At 46.3% G+C, this 19981-nt stretch overlaps 2 protein-coding genes across 3 annotated transcripts in view; one reads left to right on the forward strand and one right to left on the reverse strand.

Moving 5' to 3' along the window:
- LOC135912923 (uncharacterized) overlaps positions 1-19981 on the reverse strand; it is an 89333-nt gene that overhangs the window by 61738 nt on the left and 7614 nt on the right. The window lies entirely within an intron of this gene.
- LOC139055013 (uncharacterized) lies at positions 811-19106 on the forward strand. The gene is made up of 3 exons (XM_070532720.1): positions 811-2304; positions 17967-18173; positions 18315-19106. Exons 1-3 carry the CDS (start codon positions 811-813, stop codon positions 19104-19106), a joined length of 2493 nt encoding a protein of 830 aa, XP_070388821.1.

Consider the following 19981-nt stretch of genomic DNA (forward strand, 5'->3'; position numbering starts at 1 on the left):
GTTCTTGCTCGTGCGTAACATGCACGGCACTTGTTGCAGGAATGCTGCGCTAACTTTCTGACGAGTGCAGGAAATGATGTGAACTCGTACTGCGCGAAGCGTACCTGAGCGAAACACATGACAAAGTGCAGAGGCCGCCATGGTACACCAAACGAATCGTGAAGTGGAGCCCTTCATTAAATAGTTCAGAAAGTGCAGGCCAGTCAAATGAACCTGATGTCTTCCGCCAACCACAACGCTGACATCCACACCGCGTCATCGCTATGTGATGCCACAGTGTATGCATTCTCTGAACTACTAGATTGCTTTTTGTGGTGTCAATTCACACCAGTACTTTCATCTTCGTCATCCCACGAAAGCGGTGGATATTTTTTTCTGTAGTTTATTCTTAAATTGTGCACGCGCTGTTAATAGGTGCCAGTGCTGTCTCAGTGCCGACTTCTTGAATCAGGTTTCCTTGTTGAGTCCTGGCCTGCTCCAACATCTGCTGCACTCGAGCAGAAAATGTTCTATCGGGTACCGGTGGAAGGGCTATTTATTTTTGTTAATTATTAACAGGAAGCTTTGCCTTATTAAATTCTTTTTGAAATCCTTTGAGAGGAGAAGGCGCGTTGCTCGGCAGTTACGTAGCTCCCTTGATGCGGCTTATTATCTCTAAACGAAAGAGTTAAATGTACCAATTGCAACGATCGTATTCTTTATTTAGGGCGACATATTTTCTTCAAAATTGCCGACAAATTTTTTAGCACTGAGCCGCCAACTAAAGAACTTCGCAAAAAAGAGAGATGACCATTCGGTGGCATTGCCACGATGCGATCCACTAACCCGCTGCTGTTCTTCGTGCAGGTTTTGACTTCAGTTATCATGCGAATGCTGCTGCTTCTTCTTGTGAAATCAACGAGCGTCACCTTGGGACGATCGCACCCGTGCTCCGATGACATATTCACATGGGACATCAGAACCAACGTGGATTCAGCCTATCTGGCCACGCCGCCAGTGAAAGAATGGATCCTCGACGAAAAGCCGCTGGCCCTACTACCATCGTCAACAACAATCCAGCTGCCTATAAAAGGGGAGCGACTATCCCTGCCGCTCTGTGGGCTCGGTGGCATTGCCACGATGCGATCCACTAACCCGCTGCTGTTCTTCGTGCAGGTTTTGACTTCAGTTATCATGCGAATGCTGCTGCTTCTTCTTGTGAAATCAACGAGCGTCACCTTGGGACGATCGCACCCGTGCTCCGATGACGTATTCACATGGGACATCAGAACCAACGTGGATTCAGCCTATCTGGCCACGCCGCCAGTGAAAGAATGGATCCTCGACGAAAAGCCGCTGGCCCTACTACCATCGTCAACAACAATCCAGCTGCCTATAAAAGGGGAGCGACTATCCCTGCCGCTCTGTGGGCTCGGTGGCATTGCCACGATGCGATCCACTAACCCGCTGCTGTTCTTCGTGCAGGTCTGTGAACCAAACTCTCTTTACGCTAAGAAAACCAATAATTATTCTCTTGTGCAGCTACCGAGCCCGCAGTGCTGCTTGTGTGTTGTCTCTGAGTGCTTATGTGTTATCAAATACCTTTTGTTACTCTCTGGGGACATTGAAAGTAATCCCGGTCCGGATTACGCCGCATTACTTGCCGAAATGAAGAAGGTATCCGCTGGCCAAGATAAAATTATCGCTGAGATACAAGATCTCAAAAACAAACACGTGGCTACGACTGCATCTCTAGAGGCTCTAAGCGATAGGCTGACCCACCTGGAGGGCAATTACCGAAGTGTCTTATCCATGCAAGCCGATATGCAATCCATACGGGCAGACAGTGAACGAACGACGCAGCTGGTTCATAAACTGGATGCCCGTGTAGATGATGCTGAGAACCGGTCAAGGCGAAATAATTTGATTTTTTATGGCCTTCCCGATCCATCAGCATCAGAGCCATCAAGCGAATCAGAAAAAATGATCTTACGCCTCTGCTCGGATCATCTGAAAGTACCGATTGAGCCTAAGGAAATAGAGCGAGCGCATCGAATTGGCCGGTATTCCCCTGATCGCAAGCGCCCAATTATAGTTAAATTTGTATTCTTTAAAACAAAGGAAGCTGTCATTTCTAATGGCCGCAATCTTAAAGGCACTGACTTCAGCGTTGCCGAAGATTTTTCGCCGGCTGTTAGGAATGCTCGTAAACACCTTGTCGCCTTCGCAAAAACTAAGTCTGTGCCGTTTTCCCTACGTTTTAAAACACTATTCATAGGTTCCAAGCGCTACGTATATGACGAAGCTTCTCAGACGATTAAAGAAGCATAGCAACCACTTCGTAATCAAAAAATAAATCGACGCCCCTGAATAGCAGATATACCACGCACTTCTATTTCCGTAATCTTTACTAACATACGAAGCTTCATTGCAAAACGCGAACACGTGTCTAACCTTGTACTAACGTCTAAAAGCAACGTGCTGGTACTCACGGAAACCTGGCTTAGTGACCATATTCCAGACTCGGAAGTGCTGGCTGATCTACCGAATTTTAACGTGTTTCGGAAAGATCGCACGGCAACACGAGGAGGAGGCGTCCTTATAGCTGTCAGTCAACAGTTATCGTGTTCTGTTGTTAGCGTCACATCCAACTTAGAAATCCTTTTCATTCATTGTCACGCCGCTCCACAATCAGTTCTTTTGGGCGTTTGCTATAGACCCCCTCGCAGTAGCCCAGATTTTGCCTGCCAACTTAGCAATGTACTCTGCAAACTAACCTTACAGTACCCCAAAGCTGACCTCCTACTCTTCGGAGACTTTAACTTTCCAGATATTGATTGGCACAATATAGCTCCGTCTCTCGTAAATCAGACAGAAGCAAGAAATTTCCTTGATGTTTGTTTTAATTTTAACCTCGCTCAACTTGTATCTGATCCAACGCGCATCACACCAGACACAGCTAACGTATTAGACCTAATACTAACAAGTCGACCAGACAGTTTATCGTCAATTACATATCTGAAGGAAATTAGCGACCATAAGGTTATTCACGCTTCCTTTCACTTTGCACCAATTCCACGCCAAAAACTTCAAAAGACAATACATCTTTATAACGAAGGCAACTACGAGGCTATACGCGATAATCTGCACGACTTCTTTATTTCATTCGAGGCATCCTTTAACAAACACGATATTCATACCAACTGGCAAAGGTTCAAAGAAAAAATAAATGATCTAGCTGACAGGTTCATTCCAACGATAACGTTTCAAACGCAACTTCAGAAGCCATGGTTCACCAATTCTTTGAAGAGACTTGATAATAAAAAAAAACGTTTGTACCGTGCAGCAAACGGCAGGACAAACACATGCGCCTGGGATAAATACTACGCAGCGGAACGTGCATACTTATCAGCTATAAGGGAGGCAAAACAGTCTTTCTTTCACGAAGATCTACCAAACATGCTGGTCACTAATCCAAGAAAGTTCTGGCAGGTGATCAATCCTCGGGAACTAAGTAGTATTGCGTTAGTCAACGAGAACGGTGAAACGGTCGATGATGTTGAATGTGCTAATCTTTTTAATACAGCTTTTGTGTCAGTCTTCTCCCATGAACCTAGCTTGTCATTTCCTTCTACAGTTAACAACTCAACTAGTGTCATGCCATCAGTAACCTTCTTTGCCGATGGTATTTTGTCTCTAATTGAAAATCTTAAACTAACATCCTCAGCCGGAGTGGATAACATAAACTCAAAAGTGTTAAAAAATACTAAAGACATCAGTGCTGCTTATTTGTGCTTGTTGTTCTCGCAGTCACTCTCATCTGGCATCATACCACATGACTGGAAGGTGGGGAGGGTTGTTCCCATCTACAAATCAGGTGACAAGAACTCTCCACTTAACTATCGCCCCATCTCACTGACAAGCATACCTTGCAAAATCATGGAACATGTCATTTATACAGAAATTATGAAATTCTTGGACGCAGGAAACTTTTTTCATTCTTCACAGCACGGATTTCGCAAGGGATTTTCCTGCGAGACGCAATTGGCACTTTTCCTTCATGATCTTCACACTAATCTAGATACTAACCAGCAGACAGACGCAGTATTCCTAGACTTCGCCAAAGCATTTGATAAGGTACCACATCAACGACTATTACTAAAGCTATCTCTAGCGAACGTGCACCCCGATATATTGCGATGGATTGAAGCTTTCCTTAGTAACCGCTCACAGTTTGTTCTTATTAACAACAGCCCATCTGTTTCCCTACCGGTAACTTCTGGGGTTCCACAAGGATCTGTCCTTGGGCCTCTCCTCTTTTTAATATATATTAACGACTTACCTCTGCATGTATCCTGCAACATTCGCATGTTTGCAGACGACTGCGTCGTTTACCAAACAATTACTAACATGTCTGACCAAATCTCCCTTCAGGTGGATATTAACCGCTTGCAACAATGGTGCGATTGCTGGTTAATGACACTTAACCCAAAAAAATGTAAAGTAGTGGTATTTTCCCGCCGACATAACCCACTAACTTACCCATACACAATAAATAACGTAGACGTAGAAACTGCGCAGTCCTATAAATACCTTGGTGTTACCCTTACAAATGACTTGACTTGGAGCACACATATTACTAACGTCATCTCATCTGCTAATAAATCTCTTGGTTTCTTAAAACGAAACTTAAAGCAAGCACCCACGCATGTGAAATTACTAGCCTACAAGACCATAATCAGACCCAAACTCGAATATGCATGTGCCGTATGGAGCCCTCATCAAGCATATCTAATCAACGCACTTGAATCGGTGCAAAACCGTGCCATAAGGTTCATTCATTCAACGTATTCATATGATGTCAGCGTGTCATCACTGAAAAAAGAATCCGGACTGGTTACACTCGCTGATCGCCGTCGCATCTCAACTCTCTCTCTTTTTCATAAGTTTTATCATACTTCACTTAATCAACCACCATACATTATTCCCGCTGCCCGTGTATCACAACGCACTCGGCACGTGTACCAAGTTGGCCGCCCTCGCACTCATACTACCACTTTTTCAGGCTCATTCTTCTTTCGCGCAGCAACAGATTGGAACAACCTGCCCCACCAAATTGCCGCCATAGCCTGTGCACCTACATTCATGCAAAGACTGACAGACCATTTTTTAGAATAAAAAATGAACAGGATATGCTATCTATGTGTGTACTAGATGGAATTATGTACTTAATTTTCGTGTGTGTTGTAACTTATGCTCTGTTATTTTTACTTATGCTCTGTTATTTTAAAAAATGATGTATAATAAATACATGTATGCCCACCCCTTATGTAATGCCCCTATGGGGCTTTTAAGGTAATAAAATGAATGAAATGAAATGAAATGAGACGAGAGAATGCCGGTATCTTTTCATTTTAGGCTTGTGGCGTGGAAAAAATAGATATGTCCTACAGTGCTGTAAAAATAAAACTAGATTGCGGATAGCACTTGTGCAATGCGCTCCTAAACACTAGTAATTTCACGTGAACTATTGAGCATAATATTTCACATTGGCCTACTTAAAATTCTTTACGATATCTGGAGTGGGATTCGCTAAACCATGCCCTTCTTGTGCGATTCCTTAGCCAAAACATCCTTGCACCAAGAGTGCAACGAAATTGGCAGCGCATTACCTTACGGCATCGTATGTGTGCGAGCAGGAAAGAAAGCCCGGTAAACTGGACCTTTATTCTGGACATTCTGCCAGTTTCTTCGAGGTGTGACGTAGGCGCGGTGCGTAAAAAATGGCGTTCATGGCCCCTTTTGGCTTTCGTAACGTAATGCAAACTTGAGGTTTTACTAAAAAGCTTAAAATGGACGCACTGAACCCAAAGCTCGAGATAAAGCGAAACAGTTTTCTTCAACAGATATTCACCGACGATTACGATACTCTCTAACGCAAAATTTGAGCGCAGCTCTATATGGGTTTTTATTTCCCGATATATTGGCTGGCGCGGACAACCTGTCTCGTGCGCCTCGTTGCAAACGGAGCCAAGTGAGGCGTTACTGGTTCGCTAATCGGGAGATTGCAAGAGGCATCGCGTGGGGAATGCGTAGGCGTGAATCACAGCACCCACCTGAGACTTACCTTCGCTCATGCAGCGCTTTGTTTCCACAGCTTGTAAGAGCTGCGCAATAAAATAAAACAGCTAGCTCAAGGCATTCGGTCAAAAGCGTCTCTTGTTTCCTTCGTCTGCTTCAGACAAGACGTCGTCAGCTTCAATGGCCAAGATGCGTGTCTACGAGGAACAAAATGACACATCTCATTGAACCACCAACGTCCTACAGATGTCGACCAGATGTCCGAAACGGGATATTCGAATGTACCTAGGGTACACGTAGTAATGTATTGTTCTTGGATGTCCATGGGATCGTCCACTGAAGACGAACTGACGTTCCTATAAACGTCCCATGAACGTCATAATGGGATATAGGGACGTCCAAGAGATGTTTAAATATGAATTATTCTGATTGTACAATTCCGAGCACGTCCTAAGGACATATTTGTCAGGATGTAGGACGCTTCCAGGAGATTGTGTGTTAGCAATCGTCGAAACTAGGTTTGGGGGACATTTGTTTGTGGATTTAGGAATTTCAACAGGACGTCCATACTGAGTATAAATTTAACTAATAGGGACGTTCCTCAGTATGTTCCCCAGCGGTGCAGCAGGCCTGCTGCATTTACGCACATTCCACTAATAAAGTAAACTTGGCCTGGTTTAACATTGGCTTGTGGGGCAGGATGAAAAGGAACTGCATGGCTCTTGAAGATCGATCCCAGCGCTCCAATGAGGCGACCAAACATGCTTGAATGAATGTGTGGTGTTTAGTGGCGCAAGGGCCAGGTATGCCCAAAGAGCGCCACGCCAGTGTTAGTGAGTTTTGCAGTGGAGTTATGACTTCTATGAAGTCGATGTGACATGGCTGCTAAGGGATCCTAAAAATAGTGGCTATAAAGTGCGTAAAATCTTTGTGTAGTAAGACTATGGTGATAACAAATGACGGGTACTATGGGCATTAAGATGCATTGGGAAAAAATGATACTATATAAAAATATGTCAGATGCTAAAATTGGCTGTAGCACTACTGCCTTACCTTAGATCCTTAGGCCGTTGTGTTAGATCCCTTAAAACACAACGGCCTAGAGGCATGTGCTATATGGAACAACTATAACAGCGGCATTATCTGAAGAGAGGAAGCGCTGTAAATGTACGGGGCGAGTAACATGTAACACAACATCTTTCAGGAAACCAAGGACTGTGTTGATGTCAAAGAGTGGTTCTGGGCCGAGGAACATTAAAGGATGAAGGAGGATGTGCTGCCTGTATGCTAGGGGGAAATGTTTCTTTCCCTCAGATTCGGCTTCAGGACACTTCCGGAGAACGTGGAGGATGGTCAACCTCGTCCCGCATCTGCCACAAGCCATCTGCCGGTGATTAAAAAATGATGGGTGCCAAATGTGTGTCCCATTCTGAGACGACAGAATAGAACATATGTTCGGCGTGATCTTGTTGCAGAGGGCCAGAAACCTAACTGTGGCTTCATTACGTGCAGCTTATTATTTGTTTTCACGTCCCACAAACGTTTGCAGTGATTTCGCAGTTTCCTTCGTAAGTAAGGGCTCAGATATGAGACAGGGACTGCAGCGGTAGGATTAACAGCATACGATACAATTGACGTGGCCATCTGGTCTGCCAGAACGTTACCCTCGACGCCTCTATGGCCAGGCACCCAGCATATAATTTCATGCTGGTTAGATATATACGCTTTACACAGGACGGAATAGAGTTCATTAGGCAGTGGATTTCTGTGTTTACAGAATGACATCAGACCTTCACGACACATAGGGAATCTGTATATATAACTTATTTTTTGAGTTGTGATTTCTTTATATGCTTCACAGCCAACGATAGTGCGTAAGCCTCAGTCGTAAAGATACTTGTTTCCGGATGCAGCATATAGGATTTCGAGAAGGATGGACCGACAGCTGCATAGGACACCCTGTCGTGTGACTTCGATGCGTCTGTGTAGAACTCCATGCAGGAGTGCTTGCGCTGGAGTTCCAGGAAATGCATTCGGATTTCGATCGTGCTTTGTAACTTGTAGAAAGATATAACACATTGTATCAAAGGCGGTAGCAGCTGGAGGCATTAAACGACGTTTGAGGAGTGGGACATCCATTTCGACGCTAAGCTCCCTCACACGCAGTGAAAAGGGCTATCTTACAGAGGGAGGATTAGAAAAGAGTGTAGCACATGTCATAGCGTTAACGGTATGAGAACACGTAAGTTGATGATTAGAGTGAACTTTCAGAAAATATATTAGGTTGATCTATCCTCTCTGCAGATGGAGTGACCAATATTCTGATGCTACGTATAAACTTTCAATGGGACTTGTTCTGAACGCGCCAGTGGCCAGTGGGATCCGTAGATGGTGGACGGGATCTAGCATCTTGAGCGCGCTCGGGGCGGTAGAATGATAAATCACGGCGCCATTGTGCAATGGCGATCAAATCAGGCTCTTGTAAAGATTCAATAAACATTGCTGTCGCTGCTCCACGTCTCGTGGGATGAAAGTTTCAGTAAGTTCGTTGTTTTTAAGCATTTCGCCTTGAGATACTTTATGTGTGAAATAAAAGTTAGTTCAGAGTCGAGTATGATGCATAAAAACGTGTGCGTTTTGTTCGCAGGTATTATTTGCCCATACATTTCGATACTGAGATCTGCAACGAGTCCCTTGTTTCTTGTGAAAAGCACGCAAGAGCTTTTGTTGGGGTTAACTTTAAATCCGTTTTCGTCTGTCCATTTGGACACTTTGTTCAATCCCTCTTGTACTTGTCTCTCACACACTGCAGGGTTGCAGGATTTGAAACCTATTTGTATGTCGTCTACGTAAACGGAATAAAAACATGGCTGGCGGTAATGATTCAAGAAGCGTGTTCGTCTTTACGATAAAAAGTATGCAGCTGTGTACACCTCCTTGAGGTATAGGTGTTTCTTGTATAAAATGTCGCGACAATACATTGCCGATTTTCACGCGGAATGTGCGTTTGGACGAATAGTTTTCTAATATGTTTGAACGAGAAGAAAAGGTGTTAACCGAGGGGCCTGATTTTTATTAGTCATATCATAAGAATCCAACAAACACTGACACCAAGGACAACATAGGGGAAATTACTTGTGCTTAATAAATGAAGTAAAGAAACGATAAATTATTGGAAAGTAAAATGGATGAAAAATAAACTTGCCGCAGGTGGGGAAGGATCGCTCAACCTTAGCAGTTCACGTGTGATGCTCTACCAATTAGGCCACCACGGCTCTGTTTCCCCATCCACTTTCTTGGGTTTTTATGTTTCCTAGTAGAACCCTGGAAGTGTTAGCCAGCGCCACCACTCACAGACCTTAGCGGCGGACGTGGAAAGTCCTTTTTGCCGCAGGCGTCACGAGAACGTGATCTTTTTGGGTGAAGGCAAGAGGTAAATAAACCCACATATGTTACCTGACGGCATCAATGTTACCGTATTCGAGACCCTCGTTATGCAATTAACGAGACGAAAACGGGGTTAGCCGAGGGGTCTAATTTTTATTAGTCATATCATAATAAGCCACCAGACGATTACACCAAGGACAACATAGGGGAGATTACTTGTGCCTAATAAATGAAGTAAAGAAACGATAAATTAATGCAAATGAAAGTGGATGAAAAAACAACTTGCCGCAGGTGAGGAACGATCCCACAACCTTCGTAGGAAGGATGTTCCACATCCATCGCCAAGGTTTGTGACTTTCCATTAATTTATCGTTTCTTTATTCCATTGATTAAGCACAAGTAAGTTACCCTATGTTGTCCTTGGTGTCAGTGTTTGTTGGCTTCCTATGATATGACTAATGAAAATCGGGCCCCTCGGTTAACCCCTTTTCTTCTCGTTCATTAAATAACGAGGGTCTCGAATCCGGCAAAATTGATGCTTTCAGATCACTAATACTAATACTTTGCATTAATTTTTATTTCACTCGTGCTCAACAGCTAGATGCCATAGAAGCTGAACTACTACTGTGGGCTTCAAGTTGATAGGTTGCCGTGTAAAAGCTTATCTTTTCTTTTAGAGATAAAAACACCTGAGCCTAGTTTTCTGTCTTTAGATATACTACTGAGATAGGCAAACATCACTTGCATGATAGATAAGTGATTAGTTATGTGTTAAGTTTTTGCCCCCGCCACAAAATAAGAAAGTGAACTTGTGGGATCGTTCCCCACCTGTGGCAAGTTGTTTTTTCATCAACTTTCATTTCGAATAATTCATAGTTTCTTTATTTCATTTGTTAAGCACAAGTAATTTAGCCTATGTTGTCCTTGGTGTCAGTGTTTGCTGGCTTCTTTTGATATGACTAATAAAAACCGGGCCCCTGGGTTAACCCCCTTGTGTTCTCGTTCATTACATAAGGAGGATCTCGAATCCGGTAACATTGATGCCTTCAGGTGGCATGCGTGGGTTTATTGACCGGTTGCCTTCACCCTAAAAGATCACGTTCTCGTGACGACTGCGGCAGAAAGGATGTTCCACATCCGCCACCAAAGTTTATGAGTGGTGGCTCTGGCTAACACTCCCAGGTTTCTACTAGGAAACATAAATACCCAAGAAAGGAGATGGGGAAATGGTGCCTCGGTAGCTTAATTGGTAGAGAATCACACGTGAAAGGCGAAGGCTGTGGTATCGTTCCCCACATGAGGCAAAGTTGTTTTTTAATCCATCATCCACTTTAATTTCCATTCAGTGCATCATCATCATCATCATCAGCCTGCTTACGCCCACTACAGGGCAAAGGCTTTTCCCATACTTCCCCAACTACCTCGGTCATGTACTCCATAAGAAGCCAACTAACACTGACACCAAGGACAACGTAGGGGAAATTACTTGTGCTTAATAAATGAAGTAAAGAAACGATAAATTAATGGAAATCGTTAGTTATCGTTTCTTTATTTCATTTATTAGGCACAAGTACTTTCCCCTATGTTGCGCTTGGTGTCAGTGTTTGTTGGCTTCTTGTGATATTTCTAGTATGTTTAACACATTTTCACGTATGCCCATTCCAAACAAGTCTCACAAGATCCCGTATAGCCCCGTTGTGTCATAAGCTTTCTCCATATCAAGGGATATCGATAAAAAGAACTGTGTATGGACAAATGTATCACGCATATTTCCTTCAATGCACACAATATGATCCGTCGTGGGGCCCCCTTCTTTGAAGTCATACTTATAGGGATCAAGCATATTGTTCAGTTCAAGGAAATGTACGAGACGACGTATATTCATTTTTTCAAGTAGTTTACACAGGCAACTTGTAAGAGCTATCGGCCGATAACCTGCCGCCATGGAAGGGTCTTTACCCAGCTTCAAGACGGGAAAAACAATAGCTTCCTTCCATGAGGATGGGAGATATCCGCCAGCCCAGATAGAGTTGAAAAGTGCCAGAAGTGTCATCTCTGTGTAGGTGTGTAAGGTTTTAATGATGTCATACATGATTCTATCAGCTCCGGGTGCAGAGCTTCTACATGTGCTCAAGGCAGCTTTCAGCTCGGCAATATTAAAAGGATGGTTGTATGGTTCACCCGGACGCCATTTAAGATCCAGTGCTTTAAGTTCAGCTAATTGTTCATATTTGAGGAATGATGTTGTGTAATGTGCGGAGCTTGATACACGCTCGAAGTGTTCTCCCAGAGCGTTTGCCTGGTCTTTCAAGCTAGTCCCTTGGTCGTCAACTAAGGGCAATGGGTGGATTTGCTGCCCCTTTTGCTTTCGTAGGCCATTCCATACTTTAGACTCTTGAGTGTAGGATGTGATGCCCGAGATAAACCTCTCCCAGCTAGCCCTCCTTGACTGTCTCCGCGTGCGCCTTCCCTGTGATTTTACCAGTTTAAATTCCATGAAATTTTCTGCAGTCGGGGAGCGACGCAGCATACCCCATGTTTTGTTTTGTTTCGTTCGCGCCGGTCTGCACTGCTCAAGTTTTTCATATGAGAGACCTTGTGCTTGTGGAATAAGCTTTTCAGCTGCGTCCAGTATAAAACAAGTAAAATATGCTACTGCTTTATCTATGCTCGAATACGTGTTAAGATGTCGCGATAAGTAAGTGGATTCCTTAAAATGATTCCATTCGGTGAAGGCTAGTTTCCACCGGGGGTCGTGTGGAGGGCATTCGTTTTGATGTATTAAATTTAGCGTTACAGGAAAGTGGTCACTTCTATAGGGATTCTTGGTTACATACCATTGCAAGTCAGGGAAAACTGAAGCAGGGTCTATCGAATATAAGTTATGATGAATATTGTCGCGTGGTTAGTGCCGTGGGGCACGGGCCCGCAGGGGCACGGGCACGCCGGTTGCGCTGTAGAGTGCCACCTCGCCCACCCTTTCTGCATGTACTGCGCCAATTCCGTGACCGCTGCCATCAGTACGGACTTCGGTAGGCGCAGAAGGATCGAAATGGGCCAGAACGGGAGGTGTTTTGAGAAGGTCGATTAGATACGAGAATGCAGAGGCCTCGTTATCGCCCCACTGGAAAGGGACGTTTTATTTCAAAAGCTCGTTTAGTGGCCGTGCTATGGCCGCGAAATTTTTCACGAAACGGCAGAAGTACGAACAAAGGCCGATGAAACTGCGCACATCCTTGACACACTTCGGAAAAGGCAAGTGCGTAACAGCATGGATCTTCCCTGGGTCCGGTTGCGCTCCGTACTCGTCAACGAGATTTCTAAGGATGGTAATCTGGTGACGGCCAAATTGGCACTTCGATGCGTTGAGTTGCAGACCGGCTCGACGAAAAACGCCCACGACTTCTGAGAGGCGCTCGAGGTGCGTAGCGAACGTTGGGGAGAATACTATAACGTCGTCCAAGTAGCACAGGCACGTGGACCATTTGAAACCGTGAAGAAGGGAGTCCATCATTCGTTCAAAAATGGCAGGAGCGTTACATAGACCGAACGGCATCGCTTTGAATTTATGGAGTCCGTCCGGTGTTACAAAAGCAGTCTTCTCGCGGTCGAGATCGTAGACGGCAATCTGCCAGTAGCCGGAGCGAAGGTCAATAGAGGAGAAGTACCGAGCACCGTGGAGGCAGTCAAGGGCATGATCAATCCGAGGTAGGGGATAAACGTCCTTTTTGGTAACCCTGTTAAGTTGCCGATAATGCACGCGAAAACGCCATGAGCCATCCTTCTTTTTTACCAGTACAAAAGGTGACGCCCAAGGACTACATGACGGTTCAATAATGTTCTTGGCAAGCGTTTTGCGAACTTCTGTGTGAATAACTTGACGCTCAGTCAGTGACACTCGATACGGGTGGCGACGAATAGGAGGGGCATCCCCGGTATTAATGCGATGTTTAACAGCTGTAGTTTGGGCCAAAGCACGATCGTTAGAGTAAAACATATCGTGGTAGGAAAACAGAACGCGGTCGAGCTCACGAGCGTGCTCGGACGGCATGTCGGGCGCAATAATTTCTGTAAGTCGCTGATGCTACAAGTTTCCGACTGTGATGGTAGAGGAAGATCGGCTGAATTGTCGTCGACTGCAACAGATGCTACTGAGGGATCTTCGAATGAGCAAAGCTGGGCGAGAGACATACCACGTGGCAGCACTTGTGTCGTGAAGCCAAAATTTACCACTGGCAGGCAGACGCGATTCGCAGTAGTAGATAAAACTGTATGAGGTACTGTGATCCCGTGAGTAAGTAGGACGTCTTGCATAGGAGCCGCGATGTGGTGACCGTCGGGCACTGGTGGGGATGACACTAAGTCAACGTAAGTCAGTGCCGAAGGTGGCAAGCGAACGAAGTCGACGGAACTGAGGCGACTGGGGTGTGGTTCAGCGGGATCCAGAACAGAACAGACAGGTCAATGCGGAGAGCACTGGCGGAACAATCGATGGGACCGAAATGTGTGGAGAGGAACTCTAAGCCGAGGATGATGTCGTGGGGACAGTGGGCGATGACTGTGAATAGCACGATAGTGGAGCGATCGGAGAAGGAGACGCGGGCGGCACACATACCAATTATGGGGGCTGTTCCGCCATCGGCGACACGGACAACATGCGTCAGGGTGGGCGTGATTAGTTTCTTCAGGCGGTTACGAAGGTCAGCGCTCATTACCGACAAATGTGCCCCAGTGTCTATAAGAGCAGATACAGAAACACCGTCGACTTTCACGTCAAGAAGGTTCAGATGAGTGGGCAAGGTCAGCAGAAGATTTGGCGGCGTAGGGAGCAATGCAACGTCCCCTTGAGGCGCTGCATCCTCTAGTTTTCCGGCTGGGAGCGGCGTCCGAAGGGAGCCGGCGAATAGGAGCGACGGAGCTGGGGAGAGCTAGATTGTCGTCGTTGGGGCGAAGACGAACGAGAGTAGGGGCGGTTCGGCGCAGGAGGATTCGTGGCGGCATTATCGGAACATGCGGCATAGGGACGAGAAGGGCGACCTGGGGAGCGAGAATAGGCAGTATAAGTAGACCGGGTCGGGGAACTCCAGCGACTGCGACAGTGCCGAGAAATGTGCCCGATTCGATGGCAGTGATAACAAATGGGCCTGTCGTCAGCAGTGCGCCATTCAGATGGGTTGCGCAAACGTGGTGAGTAAGAAGATGCGGGACGGGGCGCAATCGAAGAAGGCGGGTGGGTATCAGGGCGATGGGCCGAGCAGATGGTGTGAAGACCCATGTTTTCGAACTCAGCGGCGTCATTGTCAGCCGCGCAATTATCGGAGTGTGCGACATAGGGACGAGAAGGGCCACCTGGGGGGGGGGGGGGGCGAGAGTAGGCAGTATAAGTGGACCGGGTCGGGGAACTCCAGCGACTTCGACAGTGCCGAGAAATGTGCCCGATTCGATGGCAGTGAAAACAAATGGGCTTGTCGTGAGCAGTGCGCCATTCAGATGAGTTGAGGAAACGTGGTAGGTAAAAAGATGCGGGACGAGGCGGAATCGAAGGAGCCGGGCGAGTACCAGGGCGATGTGCCGAGCAGATGGTGTGAAGACCCATGTTTTCGAACTCCTGGCGGACAACTGCCTGGATCAGGGAAACCGTGATTGCAGGTGCATTGGAGGGGCTGGAGTCGAGGGCAGCCGGATAGGCGGCCTCGATCTCCCGCGGGACGATCCTGGTAACATCGCCAGTGTTGTTGGGACGAGTAGCGCCGTCACAGGAAGATGTCGTTGGGGTGTTGGGCAGACGGGCAAATTGTTGGTTGATACGTCGGCTTTTAGCGAGTTCGAGGCGGCGGCACTCCTTTATAACCGCATGCGCCGTCGCCACGTTGTTGAAAACGAGCAAGTTGAAGGCGTCATCAGCAATACCTTTGAGGATGTGGGAAACCTTGTCGGACTCTGTCTTATGTACGTCAACTTTGCGGCACAGAGCCAAGACGTCCTGAATGTACCTGACGTAGGGCTCCGTTGACATCTGCACACGGTTGGATAACGACTTCTGCGCGGCAAGTTGGTGACGGTATGGGTTGCCGAACAAGTCTCGGGGCTTCTGCTGAAGCGAATCCCAACTGGTAAGCTCATCATCGTGTGTCCGAAACCAAACTCGAGGTGTGCCACTGAGGTAAAAGACTACGTTGGTGAGCATGATAGTAGGGTGCCGCCGGTTATTGCGGCTAACGTGTTCGTACAAGCTGATACAGTCCTCGAAGTCTTCCCCATCTTTTCGCGAGAATACGCCAGGATCATGGTGAGCGGGGAGAGTGATGTAGGTCATCGAAGTGGCAGCAGGTGTCGGAGGCGGCTGAGTCGAGTTGTCATCGCTGGGAGCCATGAAGGAAGCCTCGACGAACCGTCCACTGCGAAGCTCCGTGACGAGGTACAGAGAACGTCCACCTTCACCAGGTATGTTACGTAGGAAGACGCAGGTGAAATGCTATACACAAGTATATTCACAAGGGAATACGCCACACTTGGCTAAGAGACAACAGCCCGCGCTAGCTTCCAATCGTCGTCGTCGTCTTCTCACTGCTCGCATCTTCGTCATTGAAAATACTGTTCCGTAACAATATTTCAGAAATGATTTTCAGTAATGTGTGGAGCTTCATACATGCTGTAAATGTTCGCCCAGAGTGTTGTGCTGTTCTTCCAAGATATTACCTTGGTCGTCAACTAAGGGCAATGTGTGGATTTGTGGCCCCTTTAGCTTTCTTAGGTCATTGCATACTTTAGACTCTTGAGTGTAGAATGTTGTGCCCAAGAGAAAACTCTCCCGGCTAGCCCTCGTTTGCTGTCTCCGCGACCGCCTTCCTCGTGATTATACCAGTTTAAATTCTATGAAGCCTAAATTCTAAACAGGCCTAAAGTGCGGCCTGATCCCGGTGACGAGAACCGGTAATACGCACCCTCACGAGAGCAGGATTGGTCACTACGGTGCAGTATTTGGCCACAAGCTCCTATATAAATACAACAATCAAACCCCGGCCCTCATTCCTCAGCAGCTGCAAAGCAACTGACCACGGTGGTGGTGAGACCTGTGACGCAGCAGAGGGTGCTAAGGATCTCTGGATCCGGACAGGCCGCCCTCGGAATCTGAACCTGGCTATGTATAATGCTAGAACGTTATCAAGTGAGGCTAGTCTAGCAGTGCTAGTGGAGGAATTAGCGGGCGTTAAATGGGATATAATAGGGCTCAGTGAAGTTAGGAGGACAAAAGAAGCATATACAGTGCTAAAAAGCGGGCACGTACTGTGTTACCAGGGCTTAGCGGAGAGACGAGAACTAGGAGTCGGATTCCTGATTAATAAGGATAAAGATGGTAAGATACAGGAATTCTATAGCATTAACGAGGGGGTGGCAGGTCTTGTTGTGAAACTTACTAAGAGTTACAAATTGAAGGTCGTACGGGTTTACGCTCCCACATCCAGTCATGATTACCAGTAAGTGGAAAGCGTCTATGAAGACGTGGAATCGGCGATGGGTGAAGTCAAAGCAAAATACACCATATTGATGGGCGACCACAATGCCACGGTAGGCAAGAAGCAGGCTGAAGACAAGTAAGTGGGGGAATATGGCATAGGTTCTAGGAATAGCAGGCGAGAGTTGTTAGTAGAGTTTGCAGAACGGAATAATTTGTGGATAATGAATACCTTCTTCCGCAAGCTGGATAACAGAATGTAGACGTGGAGGAGCCCGAATGGCGAGACTAGAAATGAAATAGGCTTTATACTCTGCGCTAACCCTGGCATCATACAAGATGTCGACGTGCTCGGCAAGGTGCGCTGCAGTGGCCATAGGACGGTGAGAACTCGAATTAGCCTAGACTTGAGGAGGGAACGGAAGAAACTGGTACATAAGAAGCCGATCAATGAATTAGCGGTAAGAGGGGAAATATAGGAATTCCGGATCAAGCTATAGCACGGGTATTCAGCTTTAACTCAGGAAGAGCACGTTAGTGTTGAAGCAATGAACGACAATCATGGGCATCATTAGGGAGTGTGCAGTAGAAGTCGGCGGTGACTTCGTTAGACAGGATACCGGTAAGCTGTCGCAGGAGGCGAAAGATCTGATTAAGAAACGCCAATCTATGAAAGCCTCTAACCATACAGCTAGAATAGAACTGGCAGAACTATCGAAGTTAATCAACAAGCGTAAGATAGGTGACAAAAGGAAGTATAATATGGATAAAATTGAGCATGCTCTCAGGAACGGAGGAAGCCCAAAAACTGTGAAGAAGAAACTCGGAATAGGCAAGAATCAAATATATGCGTTAAGAGAATAAGCCGGCAATCTGCAGTGGGTCCGGTGGCGGCATGGCGAACGCCCGTTTCAAGCACGTCTGTTTCATCTTGCAGATTGCCGCTATCACCAGTAGTCCCGATGTTCTGCTACCAGATCCTGCAAGCGACACGCCGCACAGGCTCCTACCGCGATAGAGTAGCGCCCAAACCGACAGTGGTGTTCCATCTGCGCCTGCGCAGGGATGCGCTGCTGTTCCGGAGATGGATTTTCCGTCCATCAGCGTGCCTTTGAACGACTATCTCTACCGCACACGTCATGGTACAAAGGTGGCGCTGGCAGCATGGATGCCCAAGGCTATAAGAGCAGCTCCGTGGGATCACTACTTCAGTGGGTCCGGTGGCGGCATGGCGAACGCCCGTTTCAAGCACGTCTGTTTCATCTTGCAGGTAACATACAATTGTAAATGTTACAGAAGTGATAATCGTTGTTTGCTGCTGCTGCCGGACCCTCTGAATTGTACTGCCGTTTTGAAAGAATTGGTGCATTGCCTAAAAATGTCATTGCTGTTGCTTTGCGGTGACGTTGAGACCAATCCTGGACCAAATGTGGACGAAATGCTGTCGCAACTGCTGGCTGGGCAGGCCCGCATTATCCAAGACATAGCTAGCCTATCAGAAACGGTTGCATCCTTTGATAGTCGTCTAAAAAATGTTGAGCAAATGGCGGCGACTATGTCAAACATTGCACCACGTGTAAGCGAACTGGAGCACACCGTTGGTGCGCTTCAAAAACTAGTAGGCAAGCTAGATCGTCAGAACGATGACTTAGAAAATCGACTCCGTAAAAACAATTTGGTTATTCATGGCTTGCGTGAGAAGCCTTCCGAGTCGGCTGATGATCTGCTTAAATCTGTATTGGAACTTGTATCAGTTAAACTCGGTGTAAAATGTGACGACATAGAGCGTTGCCACAGGCTTGGAGTTGAAAGAAAGGATAAACCTCGGCCGGTAATCATTAAATTACTGGATTTCAGAACAAAGGTTGCTATATTGAACAACGCCCGGAAACTTAAGGGGACTAATATATACATAAACGAGGACTACTCTGCACGGGTACGGATGGCACGTAGAGCGCTGTGGCAGAATTCGCAAGATATGCGCAAGAATGCTGGTAAATTTAGACTTAAACATGACACACTCACGATTGATGGTGTTCGTTACATGTGGGACACTGATAAAAATGTCATTGTTCAGGCTTCAGCGCGTTCGCCTTCAACGGTGTCAGCCTCTGTGCCTTCGGCTCCCGTGAAATCGGCTTCTGCAAAAGCGACTGGCAGGAATAGAGCTTCGGCTAATACTGCTTCGGCTCGTGTTGACTGACGCTGCGAGCAGAATATAACTGTCCTCAATGTAAATGCGACGAGTGTACTCAACAAAGTTGAAGCTCTCAATTGTTTGGTGGAAAGCCACAGCCCATCAATTGTCTGTCTTACTGAGACTTGGTTACATGAATCTGTTATTGATATCGAAATTTTGCCTCCCGGTTATGCACTACTTCGGAAGGACAGAGATATTGGCCGTGGTGGTGGTGTGGCAGTTCTCATTAAAACAAGCCTTAAATTTTCTTTATTACCTGAACTTCCTGGCATTGAGGCTATTTGGTGCAAAGTATACAGCAGAGGTATTGTAATAGTTGTTGGTGTTATTTATCGCCCTCCGAACTCCGACGATATTTTTCCTGCTATCAATGAGTACCTTATTAGTAACAAGTTGGGTGGTTGCAAATTATTGTTAGCAGGGGATTTCAATCTCCCATGCATTAACTGGAGCACACTTACCCCAACTGGCCGTGATAGGGCGCTTTGTGCTTCCCTGATCGACCTGGTTATTTCATTTGGGTTAACTCAACTTGTGGATTTTGTAACACGCGAAAACTCAATATTAGACCTTGTATTTGTAAACCAACAACTCTTACCGCATGGAGTTAAATGTGAAGTCACCGAAGGCTTATCTGACCACAAAGCAGTTGAAATTGCCTTGAACTTAGTGTGCCCTCGACTAAGACCTGCATTCACAACCGTTTTGAACTTTTCTGCAGCTGACGATACTTCCGTACTTGACACTTTAGCCTCAACTTTTGATGACTTCCAATACTGTAGTGAACTGTACAATGTAGACACGCTGCTCCTTAAATTTTGTGACATTGTACATGAATGCCTGTCAAAGTACGTGGCCCAAAGATGTATTAAACGGAA

This window comes from Dermacentor albipictus, chromosome 1, assembly GCF_038994185.2.
Source record: "Dermacentor albipictus isolate Rhodes 1998 colony chromosome 1, USDA_Dalb.pri_finalv2, whole genome shotgun sequence".
NCBI lineage: Eukaryota > Metazoa > Arthropoda > Arachnida > Ixodida > Ixodidae > Dermacentor > Dermacentor albipictus.

Bases quoted from the DNA above. Each gene is read 5' to 3' on its own strand.
- LOC139055013 (XM_070532720.1), top strand. From the start codon at position 811: ATGCGATCCACTAACCCGCTGCTGTTCTTCGTGCAGGTTTTGACTTCA. The intron at 2,305-17,966 runs GCATAGCAACCA...GCGCCTGCGCAG, and splicing joins CTTCTCAGACGATTAAAGAA to GGATGCGCTGCTGTTCCGGA. The intron at 18,174-18,314 runs GTAACATACAAT...GGTGACGTTGAG, and splicing joins ACGTCTGTTTCATCTTGCAG to ACCAATCCTGGACCAAATGT.